Below are 19,215 nucleotides of genomic sequence, written 5' to 3' on the forward strand. Positions count from 1 at the left end.
AGGGCCCCACGTCCAAGGTGCTAAACACCCGTCTGGGCGTGTCAGGGACGTGTCCGCACACCAGGGTGCTCTGGACTGCCCCGTTTGAGCCCCAGATGGTCAGTCCAGCTGGGGGACAGTAGCCAGGGCATGTTTTTGGACCCTCGTGAGGGTTCTGTCAGCGGTCACTAGCCTTGGGACCTTAGCGAGGGTCTGGAATGCGAATGTACGGTGTTGACGTGGTGGCTGCTGGCCTTCCCTGGGATCTGCTGACCTCTCCATCGGGCGCAGGCAGGGCCAGGCAGATGGCTCACACTGCTTCATCCTGAGCTTATCTGGGATTCCGGAGCGTCTTCCCCTCACTTTTTACAGCTCCATTTAGTGAGTGCAGGTAGCTGGTGGCGGCAGCTGGACCCCAGATGTCGGCTTCTGCCGCTCCCATCAGTTAACGACAAGCCCCGGGCAGGCCCGAGCCACGTCTGCCCGCCCCAGAGCCCTCGCCCTCCTTGCCTCCAGCACAGCTGGGCCGGCTGTGCTGCTGCGCCGCTGGCGAGAAAGCCAGCCAGGCAGCCGTGGGCACCGGGGGTGACCAGGCTCACACTGGGTTCGCCGTCTCGGCATCTGCAGGGGACTTGGCCATTCCCACTCAGAGCAACCCCCACCCTTTACAAATAGGGGCTTGGAGACAAATGTGGCCAGCTGAGGCCACACAGCCATTAGAGGCAGGGCCGGACCTTTTCCTCGGCTCCGTGTGGTCCCCGGTCCTCTGCGGGGTGACCGGGGGAACCGTGATCAGAACCGTCCCCTCCACTTCCGCGCCTGCAAGTGGGATGTGCAGCGAGTCTGCCAGTTCTGTCGGAGTCCTCCTCAGAGCCTCGGCCCTTCCCACCGAGAGCGGGGGCCCGGCGGATTCCGGTCCCCGGTTAGGGGCCGAGCATCCTGCCTGTCCCGCCCGATAAGGCACCAGTGACCTTTCTTTACAAGGATCTCATTGTTCTGGCCTGAAGGTGGGCATCTGTGGGCGGAGGGAGGGGACAGCGTTTGAGGGAAATAACTGCTCAGAAGGCAGCTTCCAGTGGGGGTGGGGCGGGCTGGGCTCTGTGCCCACTCCCCAGGCCTTGCTGTTGGCCAGTCGACCTTGACTTGAGATCAGAGAGCTCGTCACCTGCGAGGTGCCCCAGCAAGTGCTCATGCTCAGGGACACGGGGCTGGCCCGGGTCGGGCAGAGTCTGTATCTGCTCTGGGCCAGCGCCACGTGGGACCCTTTGCCCCGCAACGTCGGGGGCTTTCATGCCCCAGATGGGAAACGGAAGCCCAGGAGCCTGCTCAGCCCACCCAGGGAGGGGGGAGCAATCTGGGAGCCAGCTGTCCCCCGTCACCTCCCACGTGGCCCGGGCACCTCAGCAGGGCAGGAGGAAGGGGACCAGGTGGCACCTGCAGTTAACAGGAAGGCTTCTGGGCATGGGTAGAACCCGAAGGTCAGCTTGTCCAGCCCCTGCTGCCAGGCAGGGCTGCACCCAGACACCACATGGGTGTGTCTCCATGACCCTGATGGCTACTAGCAGTGACCTTTCCACTTGAGGACCCCTTGGTGCTCTGCATCCCTGGGGTGCAGGCGGGGCATAGGAGTCTGGAACAGCTGTGAGGAGGGTGCTGGGACTCAGAGAACGCCAGGGAGGTGGGTCTGCCCCCGGCCTCCTGGACAGCCACCGCCTTGCCCAGAGGAGGGCTGCAGGAAGGGCCCCTGCCCCACTTTCCCTGGGCCTCCAGGCCTTCTCCCTGACTCGCAGCAGCTCCAGCTCCCCTCACGCCCCCTTGCCATTGTGAGCTCATTCATTCTGGAAATGCGGCACCGGACCCTACCCCTACTGGTGCCGGGCCTCGTGGGTACGCAGGGGTTTGGACAGTGGGGGAATCAGCCGGGCTGTGCTGTTCCCGGGTGATGACTGAAAGCGGCAGCCACAGGGTAGGCCAAGGTCAGGGTCCACTCAGGGGACTGGCCGGGAGGAGGAGGAGGGGTAGGAGGCCAGCACTGTCTCACCTTGACCCTTCGCAGGCCCAGGACAGGGCCTGGCTGGCCACGTGCCCTTGACGGGGAAGAGTGGTCCCCAGCCGCTCAGAGGACAGAACCTGGCATCCCCCGAGGCAGGGGCCTTGGGGGCTCTGTTCGCAGGGGCACGTGGACCCCAGGGCTGGGATTCCTGCTTGCTGGGGGGGCTCAGCGGTGTCACACTGCCTGCCCCAGAGGCAGAAGCAGAGGCAGGAGTTTCCTGAGCCCCCAGGAGCGCTGAGCCTTCCTGAGGAAGCCAGCCACACCTGCACCCTAGTCCCTGCTGAGTCAGCCACCCCTCCCAGCCCTCAGGCTGGTTTGGCCTTGGGTCTGAGCTGGGGCCTGCAAACCCCTCCCCCAAGGCTCGGCTAGGGCTGCTCAGTGCCAGCGCACGTACCAGGTGACCCCCACCCAGCAGGCCCCCTCCCACTGCCCCCTCTTCTGCTTCCTGGCCTCCAGTATGACCCCCTACTTAGGGGCCCCTCTCTTGCAGAAATGCCCAAGGCTCCCACACCCTGATGTCAGGGCCCCCCAGGCCCCAACACTCGTGCTGTGCCAGGACTGTCTCACCGTGGAGAGGTGCCCCCATTCCTTCCTCCAGGCCCCACAGTGTCCCCTTGGACACCTGGACTTCATGGTAAGGACCAGGTGAAGCCACAGCTGAAAGTGGAGAAGGCCTCATTTACAGCCACAGGAAAAGGATTTGGGCAACTGTAGGCTGAGGGCCAGCTGTGTGCAGATGAGCATCCATCCCAGTAACCAGGGTAGCGGGAGGGGGGCTACTGTTGTGGGGCCAGGCCAGCCAGCAGAGCTCAGGGAGGCCAATGAGGGCGAGGTACACTGCCCTGGGCGGCTCAGGCAGGCGGAGTCCAGGCTCCAAGGGCCCCAGGGCTGGGCCCAGAGACAGTGCGCCCCGAGCCATCGGCACCTGGGGCCCGGACCAGGGAGCTTCCCAGCAGGCCATGCGGCACAGCGGCAGAGCTGCCCACCGTGGGCGTGGTCCCTGGTTGCTGCGGCTCAGCCTGGGAGTCAGCTTCCTCATCCACCCTTCCTTCCCTCCTTCCACCCTCCCGCCCTGAGGGACCGGCTCCCACGGGGGCCTGCATTCCCTGCGCCCGAGGGCCTTCCACTCTCCCTGGGAGGAGGAGAGCGGTAGGCAGGGCGGTCAGCCCAGTGTCAGGTGGACAGTCCCTCCAGCTCGGAGCCTCCAAGGGTCTGCAGACCCTCCGGGTGCCTGACTCCTCCTGCCTCCGGCCAGCACCCAGAGGGCAGGGCCTCTATGCTCAGCTGCAGCAGGCGTGGCGGGAGGCCTGGGACGGGGACCTCACCATGGTTACCATGGAAATCAGCTCCCAAACTGACCCCAGCCACCTCTCCGAGGTTCCTCCCCTGACCTGGAAATAAGGAGGAACGAGGCCCAGGGGTGTTTGCCCTGCTGCCTTCACTCACCACAGGGGCCTCTGGAGCTCCCGAGCCCTGGAGCTGAGTGGCAGGCACGCTGGCTCTGGGGAGACACAGCAACGGGGACAAACAGCACTGTCCCCTCCCCTGGAACTTGCGTTCTGTGGGGGAAGCGAGTTAGCATGGAAAGAATGCAAGAGCCAGTGCCCTGGGAACTTGGAAGTTTCCGCAGAGAAGTCGCCTTGTGGGCGGCAGAGCGGGGCAGCCTTCTGGGAAATGACCTTCGAGCTGAGGGTGGAATTCGAGAAGGATGCGGCCTTGTGGAGATGTGGGCGAGGGCCTAGTGGGGCGGGGGGAGGCCAGAGCAGAGGCCCCGGGGGCATGGGCTCGCATGTTCAGGAACATAAAGAGGACCAGTGTGGCAGAGCAGGTGAGCGATCAAGGCAGGGGCCGAGGTGGGAGGGGCAGGCAGGGGTCCTGGACCACCTGGCAAACAGGGACGAGGCTGAGGCCAGACTGTGCTCTAAACGCAGCGAGGAGCTCTGGGGTGAGGGATCTGGATTCACCTCTGAAATGAACACAACAGCGTCTCCCTCCTTGACCCGAACCAAGATTGTAATTGGCAGCCAGGGGTGGACACTGGGAAGACCACGGGCGGATGTAGACCCCAAAACCCTGCTGGAGAGAAGGAACTGCCCTCACTGTCCGAGCGGCTCAGAGGGGGGCTTACAGGGGCCCACGCTCAGGTCTAGGGGTTTCAGGATACAGCGGGGGCACCCACCTGTGCACACCTGCACTGCACCCAGACTGGTGAGTGTCTGTCCGGACTAGCAGTGCAGCCATTTGAAGGTCACCTCTAATGTGTCTGACTGTTGGGCAGAGGAGGGAAGGGGAAGGGAAATCTGCCTGCTCAGCTGACTGTCTAGAGAGATTCACAGAGGAGGGGTTGGATGGATGGATGGATGGATGGATGGATGTTTGGATGGCCAGGAGGTTAGGTGGATGGACAGGTAATCAGGTGGGAAGATGGGTGGGTGGATGGATGGATGGAAGGAGGGAGGGAGGGAGGGAGGAAAGGAAAGAAGGGAAGATGGTACCGGTGAGCAGAGGGTGGAGCTCACAGACTAACGAGTCCTGCTGGTCGCTAGCAGTGCTGGGGGAAGGCATGCAATGGGACCTGAGAAGAAAGGCAGCCAGTGGTCTCCGTGCCCTCCCCACCCTGCCCTGAGGGAGCCAGGAAGACGGCCAGATGGGGGAGCTAAGCTGTGTGGGCAGAGGTCCCTCAACCTGCCCCAAGGCTGCAAGACTCAACCGCTGAGAGGCAGGAGGCCCCGGATGAGGGTGGCCTACCCGTGCCATCCCTCACTCTCTCCGGGGACCCCCAGGGCAGGACCGCGTCCGACTCACCTTGGCTGCCAGCTGGGTGCTCGGAAGACCTCAATGGATGAGTGAGAGGCCTGGGACACACCTGGACAGGCAGGGAGAGTCCCCTGGGTCTCGGAGAGGCAAGGGCTGGGCTCCCAGACACCCGGCCTCTGCTCCCTGGCAGCGGCTTTGTTAGAAGCCAAGCTGAGCTGGGGAGAGGCGGTGCTCCGGAGCCTGGTTTGAGAATCAGTCTGACTTATATCGAGCACCAGCATTGCCCTTTACCAGCTGTGTGACCTGGGCCCCAAATCCCAACCTCTCTGAAACCAGTTGCCCCAACTGGAAAGTGGCGAAGGCAGCCCGCTTAGCCGGGTGACAGGGTCGTGACTAGGAAGGCGGGGCTGGAGGCTTGGAGCCCCCTCACTGTGACCCCTGGGCAGGGAGCCCAGAGGAGGCTCTGGGGCTCTCTGGTGGCCCCAGCCACCGACACCCTGGGCCACCCTGCCCCCTCCTGAAGCCCCGCCTGGGCCCACTCGCCCACCTGTCACAGCAGGGAAGGCTCTGTGTCTGCTGCCCCCCCCCCCGCCCCGCCAGGAAGGCTGAGGGCCAGGGGAGAAAGTGGGGCCTTTGTCCTGGGCTTGGCGGGCAGCCATCGGCCCACCCAGGGCGGCGACAGGCAGTAGCCCTGGGCCTGGAGAAGCAGTCGGCCTTTATGGAACACATCCTTGGGGGGTGGACAGAGCCCAGGGCTCGGAGCTGGAGCCCCTGCCCTGCCAGCACCTACCAGGCCACCACCACGGAGCTAGGCCTTCAGCTCCTGAAGCCCCGATTTTCTCGTCTGTAAAACGGGCTGACGTCGGTGGCACGGTACTGTCAACTGCCGGCCCAGCCCTGCTCAGGGCAGGGCGGTGAGGGGGTGGGAGAGAGAGAGGAGCCTGCCTTCCCTCCGCCGGGCAGACCTGGGCACTGGCAGGGCCTGGGCGGGCTCGCAGGCGGCCAGGAGGACTGACTGCCCGCTGGGCCCCGGGCGCTGGTTTGGGCAGTTGGGGCAGTGCTGTCAAGCTGGAAGGGTGCTTACTCAGGGAGGTGACGTCGGGCTGCACGTGAACTCGGGCGCACCTTGCCTTCCACATTCAGGCGCCTGGGTGCAGGTATCAGAAACCCAGCCGTGGAGCTGGAGCCCAGGAGGGAGTAGATGGAAGGAAGGTGGCGGGAGGGGAGGGTCTGGCGGCGTCCTTAGGCGGGTGGGCAGGCCAGGTTCAGGGACAGCCACGGTCCCTTGCCGGCTGCCCCCTGGCACTCTGGGCCCCTATCTCGCCTGCCTGCGTCCCCTCCCTCTGGGCAGCTCCTGGCCCCTCCCCTCTGTGCACCAGCTCCATCACCAGGGAGGGGAAGTCTGGTGGCCCGGCACAGGTCACTGGCCCACTCAGTGTGGCCAGGGTCCTACGGAGCCAATTCAGCCCTGGACCTGGGGGTGGGGGTCTGCTGCGCCTAGTCCGGGTTTGGCTTCTGACACGGGCCCTGGAAAGCCTGAGGTTGGCCATGCAGCCTTCTCTGGGCTGACCACCCACTGCTGGCCTGCAGGCCGCTGGGGCCCTCCTCATCCGGCTTCTGAGATGTCCCCCGAGTCGGAACCTGACTGTAAGACCGGGTGGCCCCTGCCACTCGGTCCTGGCTTTCCAAAGTGTCTCTGGTCCCCTTGCCGGGGTGGGTGGAGGACGCCCCTGGCACCCAGGCCCCTGGGCTGCCACGGTCTCAATGTGAGGCGTGACCACCTGCTCTCCCTCCTTCCTTCCAGAAGCCCCCCGGCGCCCACGCCATGAAGGAGGAGGCCTTTCTGCGTCGCCGCTTCTCACTGTGTCCACCCTCCTCCACCCCGCAGAAGGCCGACCCCCGGAAACTCGGCCGGAACCTGCTCTTGGGCGGGGAGAATGAGCTCTGCCCTCTGGGTCCAGGTCAGCGCCCGCCCGGGGACCCGGGTCTCCTGGTGCGTGGGCTGCGGGCGGGGCTGGGGCAGCTCCTGAGCCTGCGTCCTCCCCGACTTCGCAGCCCGGCTGTGTGGCCTCGGGCAGGTCCCTTCCTCTCTCTGGGCTGTCCCTGTCAGAGTGAGGGGCAGGTGGCGGCCTTGCTTCGCTCACACCCCCAGCCACCCGTGCCGGGAGCTGCGTGGGGTTCATGACAGGAGCTTGCGGGGCAGGGAGAGCCGTGACGGCGGAGGCTCCCCGTCCAGGCCTGGGGGCAGCTCGTCGTCCCCGGAGAGGCGCTGAGATGCGGGGGCCCCAAACACAGGCTCCAGGGACGGGCAGCCTGATGGCAGCCCCTGGGCCTCCGGGCTGGGGGACCCCGGCCGGCTGCAGGGCCTCTCTGGGCTCGCTTTTCTCGTCTGTGAATGGGGATACTGTTAGGACCCATGCCGGCTGCGGAGGAGACCTGGGCTCCGGGGGGTACAGCTCGGCCCAGGCTGCCCTGGCTCTCACGCACTGGGCAGGTAAGCGCTGAGCACGCGGGGTCCCCTGTGCCTGCTGATGCCTTCACGCTCTAGCGCCGCTTCCCGGCCTTCCTCGCCCCTCCGGGCCCCCATCACCCAGCTGTCCACGCCCGCCCAGCCAGTCTGAGCTGAGCTCTCTCTGCCATGCCTGTGACCTCTGTCCCCAGAGAGCCTGGCCCTTCCTCTGATGCCCCTGTGGGAGTGGGAGGTGGGGCCCTGGGAGGCCTCCCGCTTCCCGCCTCCGGTGCCCAGCTTTGGGGGTGAAGAGGGGACACAAGCCCTTCCTGGCCACAGTGTCCATCGTGGCCCTGGATGAGACCGGGCGAGCTGTCAGACAGGACCTGAGGGGCTTCCAGGACCACCTACCCAAAGACTCATCAAGTTCATGGGGCCGCTGGGGCTGCCTGGTCCAAGGCACACTGCGGGTGGGGCGCCCAGGAAATAAACCTGACCCTCATTCCCTGCCGCCATGCACGGGCCCCTGCAGGAGCGGGGGAAGGGGAAAAGGACAGGTCAGTCTCAGAGGGACTCGGTCCCCAGGGCGCTGGCCCAGGCAGTGTAGGACCAGGTGGCAGGTCCCGTGGGCAGGGCCAGGAGGTGGGCGAGGATGGGTGGCCAGAGAGGAGCCAGCGCCCAGCCTCCGACTGCCGGGACCCGGCACCCCTGCTCGCTCAAGTGCTCTGTGGGCACCTCTCCTCGCCTCCCCACCAGGGTGGTCCTCCCCCGCTGTTACCACCTCCGCTTCCGCGCTTCTGCTCAGGGACCTGGCAATAAACCAGCAGCTGCAGGAAGCAGGCGTGGCCGTCAGGCAGCCTCAGGCCTCCTCTGAGACCATGTCCTCTTCCTCCTGCCCATGAACCCGAGCTTTGGAAACCCGCTTCAAAACAAACGGAGTCAGGGAAGGGGCAGCTGCTCCCCCAGGACTGGATCCAGACACCTCACCCCTCTCTCCTGGGTCGACCAAACAGGAGAGGGAGATGGACACCTGCCAGGGAGCGGTGCAGGGACAGGGTCCAGCCACCTCCCTCCAAGAGTCTAGCACTGGGGGCAATGGAATTCCAGCCAGCAGATGCAGGGCGAGGGAGGAGGCCGGGCATGGCGCAGCCCCCCGAACCTGCCGTGTGCCTTCCAGCCTGGAAGTCCCGTTCTTCACCTGAAAACTGGGGACCTGCCTTACAGAGCCCCAAAGAGCATGCCACACCCAAGCCCAGGAAACCCAGGCTCCCCCTGCATGTCGTGGAGGTGGGACCGGAGTCCCAGGCCCCTCCCAGTGGGGACGCGCCCTCCCAGCGGGGATGGTGACGCGGGCTGGTGTTGATGCGCTCTGAGGCAGTGTCACAGTCACGCCTGGCTGGCTTCCTGTCCCGCCCAGGCCTCCCATGCCATCGCCTGGCCTGCCACACACGGGCAGCCGGCGGAGGAGCCGGCCAGCCGCCATGCCCCAGTGCTCACGCCAGCCATCCTCTTGCAGGGAAGGACATGGAGCCCAACGGCCCGTCGCCGCCAAAGGATGAAGGGCCTCTGACCCCAGGCTCAGCCACGAAAGTGCCACCGGTAAGAGCCGGGCCGTGGAGGAACCTGCGGCGAGGAGGCTGCTTGGGGGACGACAGGAAGTGACTCGAGGGAGGGACAGCAGGGGCACTGGCGAGCCCGCTGTTCCTAGCCCCTCGGCTCTGGATCTGGGGGGCGGGGTGCTGCTGGAATGGGGGACGGGGTCACAGAGCTTGTCAGCTATTTCATCAAAGCCACCTTCTTGGAGTGACACAGGGTGGGGAGGCAGGGGACTGGGAAGTCAGTGGGACAGCAGACAGGAGGTCCTGGGGCCCTTCTGTCAGAGGGAAACCCACTGAGGTGTGACCCTCCCTCCCTCTGCTCTTGCCTGTGCTGTTCCCTCTGCCAGGTGCACCAAGGTCACCCAGGGTGATGCCACGTTCTGGAAAAGTGGGTGTGGTGCACGCAGGCATACACACACACACACGCATACCCCGCATGCTCCCCAGGCCAGCCCCTCATGGGGGGCAGCACACCCTGTGTGACCCAGAGTGACAACGGCCTTACTCATCTGGGACCCCATGTCCTCATTTATCAAACAAGGGGTCACTGGTAGTCCTCATGGTCTTCCTCGTGTCCACCTCCAGTGGAAAAAGCCAGATCTTTTCTGGGTCCCCCCTATCCTGCCGGCTGCTGGGAGAGTGATCCGAGTGCCTGCAGGTGTGTGTGTGTGTGTGTGTGTGTGTGTGTGTGGAATTTTTTAATTAAAAAAATTCAATGACGGTAAAATACACCTAACACAAAATTTACCATCCTAACCATTTAAGTATACGGTGTAGTGGTTTAAAGCACGTTCACATTACTGTGTGGCCATCACATCACCCACCTCCAGAACTTCCCATCTTCCCAAACTGACACCCTGTCTCCATTAAGCACTTGCTCCCCAGCCCCTGGCCCCACCATCTACTTTCTGTCTCTGTGAATTTGATGACTCTGGGGACCTTATATGAGTGGAATCACATAGTATTTACCCTTTTGTGTCTGACCTATTTCACTGAGTATAATGTCCTTAAGATTCGTCCAGGTGTCACTGTGACATTAGCTGTCTGTGTCAGAATTCTCTTCCTTTTGAAGGCTAAATAATATTCCACTATACCACTGTGTGATTGGACCACATTTTGTTTATCCAATCATCTGTCAATGGACCCATTTATTTTTTTGATACAAGTTTATTTCATAAAAATGTTAAAAACATGGTCATTCCTTCTACAACCCAGTAAGACATTCCAAACCCAATCAACACATCAACGGTTGTCAGAAACACTTGGTTAAGATTTCAGATTTCAGATTTCATTCAGTCAGAAACGATGTTGAGCAGGCGCTGGGGACGGAGTCATGGAGAAAACAGCCCCTCTGTCCTGGAGCCTTCCTTCTGGGGGGGAGACGGGCACCGCACAAGACGAGGTCTGGAACATGTCAAAGTCTGTGGGAGGACAGCTCTGCACACCCCCTGGAGTCTTATGAGCCACTTGGGGCTGCTTTAAAGGCCACAGCCTGGGGAAAGGTACAGACTCTAATATGTAGAAATATATTGACAGATAATATATATCCAACATATTTATTATTAATATATTAAATATGTTATACGAATCTAATATAGTATATGAAATTAAAATAACACTTAACATAGTAATATTAGATGTCCTATAATACATAACATCATAAATTACATAGTATGATATATATCATGTAATATACAGTATGTGACAGTTATGTAATATAGAAACAGTTCTTTATACACACAGACACGTGTGTATGTTATATAGGTTTTTAGTGAGATAAAATTCAAATAACATAAACTTAACCATTTTAAGTGAACCATTCATTGACATTTAGTGCATTCACAATATTGTGAATTGTTGGGGAGGGCGTAGCTCAGTGGCAGAGCACGTGCTTAGCGCACATGAGGTCCTGGTCTTACAATCCTCAGTCCCTCCATTAAATAAATAAGTGAACCTAATTACCCCTCCCAAAAAACCCAAACCCAAACCAAAGAAACCAAAAAGTGCAAGGGAAAAAAACCCAAAATTGTGAATTAATACCTGATGTTAATATATTAAACATGTTATTTAAATCTAATATATAGTGTATATAGGATATCTAACATATAGTATATTTAGTATATAATATATAATGTATTAGCTTAAAATAGCATGTTTAATTTATTAGCATCAGATATTCTATGATACATAACATAGTGTATTATGTAGTGTAATGTATAATATAACGTAAAATTTGATCATATGTAAGGTATGTAATATATAAACAGTTCTTTATACATATACATGTATATATTATATAGTTTTTAGTGAGTTAAAATTCAAATAACATAAACGTAACCATTTTAAGGGAACAGCCCATGGACATTCAGTGCTTTCACATATTGTGCAACCACCACCTCTGTCTAGTTCCGAAACATCTGCACTCTCCCAAACTGAAACCCCATTAGCAGTCCCTGCCCCTCCAAGCCCCTGCAGCCACCACTCCACTTCCCATCCGCACAGAAGTGCCTGCTCCAGATATTTCACATAAGCAGAGTCATTCGATGTGTGGGCTTTTGTGATGGGCTTCTTTCACTGACCATCATGTTTTGAGACACCCACATTGTGGCCGGTGTCAGTGCCTCACTCCTTTTTCAGTGCTGAGCAATAGTCCTCTGTATGGATGTACCATTCTTCCGTCAGATGTCATCAAACTGGCACCAGATGTCAGTCGGTGGACACTTGGGCTGTTTCCACGCTCCTGCTTTTGGGAGCAGAGCTGCTGTGAACGTGCACGTACGACTGTCTGTTTAAGTCTGTTTCCAATTCTCTGTGTTTCTACCTAAGCTGGGCCATAGTGGTAATTCTGTGGTAAGATGAAATTCTAAAAAAAAAATCTATATTTAACTCTTTGAGGAAGTGCCAAACTGGTTTCCACAGCGGCTGCCCCGTGTCACAGTCCCGCCAGCAGTGAGGAGGGTCCCCGAGCCTCACATCCTCACCAGCCCTCGTCTGTCCTGTTCTTTGAAACTCACTGCTGTAACTGTCCCAGTGGGCGTGAAGCGTTGTCTCCCTGTGGTCTGACTCGCGTTTCCCGGACGCCCGGTGCTGGTGCGCACCTGTCAGCCTTCTTGCTGACCGTCTGTCTGCGTGTCTGTGAACCGGGTGGTCTTCCTGCCGTTGCGCAGTATGAGCCCTCTCTGTATTCTGGACACCCAGTCCTCATCAGAACCACGAATGCGAAAGCTTTCTCCCGTCCTGTAGGTCATTCTAAGTCACTTTTTAAAAAGTAGCTGTCTTGGCCACACATTTCTGGTCAGACTTCCGCATTCGTGGTGCCGAGCAGCGTTTCTCCTGGGGGTGCTTCGTTACTGCCCCGCCGTGCCTTGGCATGAAGTTGCGGGGGTGGGTCCCCCCCATGGCCCTGGGATGGAGGAGGCAGGGGCTGCAGTGACCGTCCAGCGGCCTCGTGGGACCCAGGAGTAGAGGGCTGCAGGGTGCAGATGCCCCATCCCATCCATCCCTCCCCCAGGCCCACTGTCCCAGATGTCCCCTCCCTCTTCGTCTGTTGCCCAAAACAAGAACAGCTCCCTTCAGCCACATCCGGTAGGAAGCTGGGCGGCGGGAACCTGGCAGAAGGTTCGTTCATTCATTCGTTCATTCATTCGTCATCCAAGATGCTCACTGAGGTGCTGGGGTGTAGCCATCCCCCAGGGGAGCTCTGGGCAGTAAGCGGAAGTGTGTGTGTGGCTGTAATTGCAGGAGATGCCAGGCGGGCCAGGGGTGGGTGGTGTCATCAGGGCCTGATGCCAGCAGGGTGGTCAGAGCCGTCCTTCCCTGGGAAACAGCTCCACGGGGCCTGAGGAAGGGGCAGGGGTTGCCCAGCACAGGGGAGAGCATTCAGGCCGGGGGAACAGCATACGCTAAGGCACAAGAATCCCAGCTGTCCAGGAGAGCCACCAGGAGCGTCAGCCCGGCCCCCAGAGGCCTGCCGCCTGGCCAGGGGCACTCAGACCCGGTCCTCCTCACTCCCGCCTCAGCTCAAAGGCTGCCTCTAGAGCAGAGTCTCCCAGGTGCCCCGTCCCTTGTCTCTGTCCTCCTAGGATCTGTAACGTCCTTACTTGTCTGTGGGGTGAGACCACTCAGGTTCAGCCCCAGCTGGGCCCTCATGAGCTGTGTGACCTTGGGCAGGTTCTGAGCCTCTCTGGGCAACAGCCCCCTCACTGGCAGGGTGTGGGCAGTAAGAGTGACCAGAGCTGTGGTGCTTCACACACACGCACGCTCTCCCCCTGCCCCACTCTTCCAACCCTGTCACCTGTGGACGGCCTGCCTCTCCATTCTAAGCCACGCCAGGCGCGTGGTGCCATGGGGACAGCTGGTCCACTGCCAGCTCAGGTCCCAGCCCTGCCCCTGGCTCTGCAGCCGCGGGAGTCGCTTCACCTCCTGTGCCTCCGTCTCCTCGTCAGTCAAATGGGGATGACACTTAGGCCCCCCTCGTGGGTGGTCATGAGACTAGGCGAGGCCCCCGGGCCTCCCTCCCGCCCCTGGAGGCTGGGGGTGGAGGCGAGATCACCAGGGCCACTCGGCCCGGAGGACAGAGCGGGGCGGGCCAGCCTCAGCAAAGGACCAGAGAGCGAGTGTTCCAGGCTTGGCGGCCACAAGCGCTCTGTGGCAAGAACTCGACGCCGCTGTCGGAGCGAAGCAGCCACAGACAACACACACACGATCGGGCATGGCTGTGTGCCTGGAAAGCCGCACTGGAGGATGCTGAAATCGGAACTTCATGGGGTTTTCACGTCTCATGTTGATTTTTTTCCCCCAACCCCTTAAAAACGTAAAACCCACTCTGAGCTTGCAGGCCCTGCAGAAGCGGGCGGGGGCCGGATTCAGGGCGAAGTGTGCAGCCCCTCGGCCCACAGTCTTTAGTCCCTGCTCTTTCTGCCCTGCCCCCGCCTCAGTTTCTCTGTCTGTAAAAGGATCAAGGCCCCGTCCACTCCCAGATCACTGGACTGCGCCTCTCAGCCCCATGGCTGCCCGCTGGGCCTGGCCGGCTGTGCCTTCTCCTGGCTCTGGCCCTACCTCCTCCCCGCAGCCCTAAGCAGCCTCCAGAGAGGGCCTGGGCATTGGTCCCCAAGCAGCTGCTGTCAGGGCACCAGGGAGGGGAGTCCCCAGTGCACATGTGGGCCCTCCCTGCCCAGAGGCTGCGGGCAGGGCAGTGGCTGAGATGGACACCCCCGGGTACCCGGGGAGGGTCATTGCCTATGCCCACTGTAGGCACCCAGGGAAAGGGCCCCGGGGTGGCCCACCCTAAGCTCTTGTTCATGGGCTCACCTTGGCCAGCCTGTTTCCTCCGTCTCCCCCTTGCACCCCAAGAAGTGCTGGTGACCTAGATGAAGGCCGTGGGGCAAGGAGGGGCCAGGCGCCTTTCTCCGACCACCTGCCCCCTGCACCCCTAGCCCTGCGCAGCCTGGCCGCACGCCGGCATCCTTCTCTCCCTAACCCGAGTCTCTCCTGCAGGCAGAGTGTAGGCTGTGCAGTGGGTCCGACAGGGAGTGTGTGTCCCCAACAGCCAAGGGCACCAAGAAAGAAACTCTCAAGGTGAGCGGGGACTCGGGAAGGGGGCACGGGTGTGTCATCCGATGGATGAAAGGGCACGTGGGCCAGTGAGGCCATCCCCCCCCCACAGCCTGCCAAAGGCCACTCCAAGCCCCCTCCTCCCCTCCTCTCCCTGCGCCGGGCCTACCCCCCACCCCGGCTGGATGGTGGGGGCCCTGGGGGAGGGCCTTCTCCCTCCACCCACCTGCAGGCACCCTGGGCTCAGGCGCAGAAGGAGAGCTACCGGCAGGAGAAGAAGCGTGCCACCAGGCAGCTGCTCAGCGCCCTGACGGACCCCGGCGTGGTCATCATGGCCGACAGCCTGAAGGTAAGCCCGACAGCCCGCAGGCGTCCCGGCACTGCCACCGTCAGGACGCCACCCCAAGGGACAGCACAAAGTCACCAGCTACTCGGGAGACCTAGGTGTGGTGGCTGCTGCAGATCTGTGTCACTGTCCAAGGCAGCCATGCAAATGGCCACTGGTGGCTTAAAACAACAGGAAACGAAGCCCGGTTCCGGAGGCCGAGGTCCAAGGTCAAGCTCCTTCCCGAGGCTGTGAAGGAGGCTCCCTCCTGCCTCCCCAGCTTCTGGGCCCCAGGCGTTGCTGGGCTCACAGCCTCATCCCTCCAGCCTCTGCCTCTGTGGCCACCTGGCCTCCCACGTCCCTCTGTGTCCTGTTCTCTTCCTGTAAGGACACAATCATTGGATCAGGGCCCGCCCTGCTTCAGTGCGGTCTCATCTTCGCTTGGTCACAACGGCAGAGACCCTATGCTGGCGGGGGTCCCAGGGTGCCCGTGGAGCCCTGTGCTGGGGACAGAGAGGAAGGTGAAACTCGATCTTCAGGGGGAAGCACCGGAGCTGGGGTCGGAGGCCTGTGTTCAGACCTCACTGAGGCAGTGGGTACTCCCTCGGCCCCCACGCCTCAGTTTCCCCTCGGTGCAGTGGGGTAAAGCTGCCGAATCCCGGGGCTGCCCGGAGGGGCAGAAGAGACAGGCGGACCAGGGAGCCTGATGGTCTGCAGAGCCCTGGGCCCGTGTGGGCCCCTTCTTCCTGCCCCTGAGCCATCCAGATGCCCCCAGTCCCGGGCGGGCGATCACTGCAGCGCCCCTCCCCGCAGATCCGCGGGACCCTGAAGAGCTGGACCAAACTGTGGTGCGTGCTGAAGCCGGGGGTGCTGCTCATCTACAAGACGCCCAAGGTGGGCCAGTGGGTGGGCACCGTCCTGCTGCACTGCTGTGAGCTCATCGAGAGGCCCTCCAAGAAGGACGGCTTCTGCTTCAAGCTCTTCCACCCGCTGGACCAGTCCGTCTGGGCCGTGAAGGTGCCGCAGCGCCAGCCCTGGGGCAGAGGGCCAGGCCAGGGGAGAGCCCCAGGGAGGCCTGTGGGAGGAGGGCACAGGGGGGCCGTCAGAAGGCTTGTCCAGGGGTCCTGGCAGCAGGGGGTCCGGAAGTGGGCCAACTGTTTCAAATGGACCCATCACCATCCAGCTGTGGGGGCCCTGGCTCATGTCTCTCAGTAGCCAGGGGATCGATGTGGTCACTGGCCTGCCATGCGGAACACACAGAGCCAGGGGATGCTCAGGGCCTGGTGACACCACAGGGTCAAGATCACACCTCGAGCCCCATCCAGAGGCTGGGGAACAGGGCCATGTGGGCGGCAGCTGGTCCTGGCCCAGACCTCACCCCTCATAACCCGGGGGCTGCCCAACCGGGGACTGAAGGGGTCAGGTTGCCAGGGGAAATGCAGAATGCCCAGTTAAATTTGGGTTTCAGAGAAAAATCAAAAGGTTTTTAAATATAAGTATGTCCCATATATGTGTGTAATTTATATATATATATATATATATATATATATATATATGTAACTTCTCTGAGATTTAAATTTAACTGGGCGTCCTGGATTTGCATTTGCTGATTCTGACCACCCTAGTGGAGGGCTCAGAGCTGGAAAGCTGAGGGTGGGGCCACCAGCTCAGAAGGGGGACAGAGAGCTGCCTGCTGTGTCTGGGTGGCCCGCCCCCCCACACCGGGGGCTCTGAGGCCCTGGGAGCGTCCATGCGTGTCTGAGTGTGGGTCCGCCTGACCTCACAACCTTGTTTCCACCCGGGTGACGCCGGGCCTCTCTGTGTCTCCAGGGCCCCAAAGGGGAGAGCGTGGGCTCCATCACGCAGCCCCTCCCCAGCAGCTACCTGATCTTCAGGGCCGCCTCCGAGTCCGATGGTGAGTCTCCCCGACGACCGCACCTGGAGCGAGGGGCCCCTGGGGGGTTGTAGGCCAGGTGCGTGGGGCCCCGCCCTTCTGCCGCCATCCAAGAAGGAGGCAGCCTGATGTCAGGGGACAAGCCCACTTGTCACTCCCACCCTCTCCGAGCCTCAGCATCCCCGTGGGCAAAATGTGAATAGGAACGCCTGTCTCCCCAGCGGCTGTGAGAACCCCGTGACCTGATGTAAAGCAAGCCGATAACAGATGCTGGGGGCCAGCCAGCTGCCAGGCACCGTTGAGCCCATGGGTTCCACTGTTGCCGTCGCATTTGAAACACGAGGAAATGGGCTCAGGAGAACTGCCGGGAAGCGCTGGGCCTGGAGAGGAGCCCTCAGGTGCCCCGTCTCCGCACGTGGTTGGGGCGCCCTCTAGCGGCTGCCCCGAGCAAATGCGCCCAGCCCCGAGCTCTCAGGGCGGGCAGCCCCGGGGATCTGGTGAAGGGCTCCAGCCCCTCCACCCGGTGGTCCAGGGCAGGCAGGACCCTGCCCAAGGCAGCCAGGCCAGACTACTGGGCTCCGGCCTCCCGGCTTGGTGTCTGGGGCTGGCGGCCGTCCTACGGTGCCCTGCCGCCCCCTGGTGGTCAGACACCACATCCCTGCTCCGTGGGGGCTGTCCTGAGTCCAGTGAATGCCACCCTCATTTCCCCAGCCCCCTACTCGGTGCCAGGCCCCTCGTGATCCCTGGGATGTACAGGGCAGCCAGGGCCCTCTTAGACCCTGTGATCTTGTGGGGAAGACGAACAGCGAACTATAAGACAAGGCCACCTGGGCTGAGGCATGAGCTGAGTTCCTGATGGGTTCGGGGGCCATGACCAGGGAGGAAAGGCCCCTGTTGTGGGTATCAGGGTGGGCTTCCTGGAGGAGGAGGAGGAGAAAGCCTTGGAATGGGCTCAAAGGATGCATCATAGTCAGGATGTCTAGTCCCTTGTGGCAGCCACAAAACCGCACATCAGAGCCCCAGGCCCCTCCCCGCCAGCAGTTGTGGGTGTCCCAGCTCTCACCTGCAGGTGCTGCTCCCATGAATTCCCCACCCTCCGACCCGGAACTTTCAGTCCAGGCTGGAGGGCTCAGTATCCCGCCAAGCCTGCAATGAACACCCCCTGCGGGACCCCACGTGTCCCCATGGGAACCAGGAGCCACCATCCCTGCGAACCCCCTCCCCTGTGACCCCCATGCCTTTCCCAGCACCAGGCCCCAGAGGTACGCCACAAAGAGTTAGGGACAGAAACTCACTGTGTCCGGGACTTTCACGCTTTGAAGGCTCAGAAGGAAAGCGGGAGTTCCGGGTCCTTTAATACCAACTAAAGAAGCAAGTTCAAGGTCCTTTAATCCCATGCCCCAACACTCACAGACCCTTGACGCCTTTCTTCAAATGACACTTAGTGGTGCAACACACGTTATAGACACTCTCGTGAATGGGAGGCCGCTGTTAGTAATCACCCCAGGAGATCAGGGGTCACCTGGGTGGGCACATGTCCCCACGTGTATTAACACCCCCTGGACACACTGTTGGTGCTGGTCTAACCCACTGGCAGCCTCTACAGAGAGGCAGCAGAGGCCTGGGGACAAGAGCTGGGGGGTGGAGGCGGCTGGCTCTGCCCACCCCCACTCTGCCCTGCAGGTCTGCCCCGGCCCCCATCCGCCCTGCCTCCCCGCCCTCCTGGTCCCCCCTCCTCCCAGAGCTGTTGCAACACCAGGAGCTGCCTCTCTGCGGCCTTGGCTGGTCCTCCCACGGGGCCGCTCCTCAGGCTTGTCAGGCCTGTGCCAAGTTCAGCAGCCCCCTCAGTGTGCCACCCACACGCCTGCCCTGGCTCCAGGCCAGCAAAAGCCCTCAGCCCCACGGGCCGGCTCCTGCCCAACCTGTGCCTTGCAGTTTCCATCAGGCCACTGTCCTGACTCCACGTGTAGGGCTTCTGGGTGGAAGTGGCCTGCTTCTTGCTAAGCATGTGACCTTGAGGGGGGTCACTCACCCATCCGGGCCTCGGCCCCCTGTAAGTTACATGCCAGCAGTGTGCTGGGAGTGTGGTGAGCGGGCTCCATGTTGAGGGAGGGCCGGGTGGGGGTAGGCGGGCTCCCCGGCACGTAGTGGGCACCTCTCTGACGGGGGCTGCTCACTCCATGCCCCCATGCCGCAGGCCGCTGCTGGCTGGACGCCCTGGAGCTGGCTCTGCGCTGCTCCAGTCTCCTGCGACTCAGCGCCTGCAAGCAGGGCCGCGATGGGGAGCCCGGGTCCTCGCCGGATACGTCGCCCTCCTCACTCTGTGGGCTGCCTCCCTCAGCTGCCATCCACGATCAGGACCTGTTCCCGTGAGTCCCCCTGCCTGCTGGGGACTCCTGGGCCCAGGCTCTCGCTGGCACTAACACGCAGGGTCTCCTTGTATGTGTAGGAGGGGGGACAAAAGCCTTAGGGGTCTGGCCACCCAAACCTCAGATGGGGAGGCAGGCCTCCTCCACTCAAGGTGGACGCGGGCGCCTCTGTGTGAACTGGGATTAATACTGTCAAATGCCCATCACCCAGGCTTTTAAACGCAGGGATGTGGTGAGG

General features: G+C 61.4%; 2 protein-coding genes across 12 annotated transcripts in view; both read left to right on the forward strand.

Annotated features, from left to right (window-relative positions):
* Positions 1-19,215, forward strand: part of OSBPL5 (oxysterol binding protein like 5) — a 64,591-nt gene that overhangs the window by 27,196 nt on the left and 18,180 nt on the right. For 5 of the 11 annotated variants that reach the window (XR_004323486.1, XM_032490106.1, XM_032490116.1 and 2 more), the window contains exons 1-8: positions 2,523-2,666; positions 6,594-6,750; positions 8,755-8,837; positions 14,333-14,413; positions 14,622-14,738; positions 15,528-15,731; positions 16,545-16,629; positions 18,806-18,977. Coding sequence is in view for 10 of the 11 variants with exons in the window: in XM_032490106.1 (XP_032345997.1) it covers positions 2,664-2,666; positions 6,594-6,750; positions 8,755-8,837; positions 14,333-14,413; positions 14,622-14,738; positions 15,528-15,731; positions 16,545-16,629; positions 18,806-18,977 (902 nt within the window). In the remaining variant the exon portion in view is untranslated. Of the gene's footprint in view, positions 1-2,522; positions 2,667-5,519; positions 5,663-6,593; positions 6,751-8,754; positions 8,838-14,332; positions 14,414-14,621; positions 14,739-15,527; positions 15,732-16,544; positions 16,630-18,805; positions 18,978-19,215 lie in introns of those variants that run through there. The other 6 variants (XM_032490112.1, XM_032490111.1, XM_032490113.1 and 3 more) reach the window with 3 other exon arrangements.
* On the forward strand, positions 6,766-8,743 carry LOC116666548. The gene is made up of 2 exons (XM_032490117.1): positions 6,766-7,283; positions 7,578-8,743. The coding sequence occupies exons 1-2, from the start codon at positions 6,971-6,973 to the stop codon at positions 8,138-8,140; spliced, it is 876 nt and encodes a 291-aa protein (XP_032346008.1). The 5' UTR covers positions 6,766-6,970; the 3' UTR covers positions 8,141-8,743.

Source organism: Camelus ferus, chromosome 10 (genome assembly GCF_009834535.1).
Source record: "Camelus ferus isolate YT-003-E chromosome 10, BCGSAC_Cfer_1.0, whole genome shotgun sequence".
Lineage (NCBI taxonomy): Eukaryota > Metazoa > Chordata > Mammalia > Artiodactyla > Camelidae > Camelus > Camelus ferus.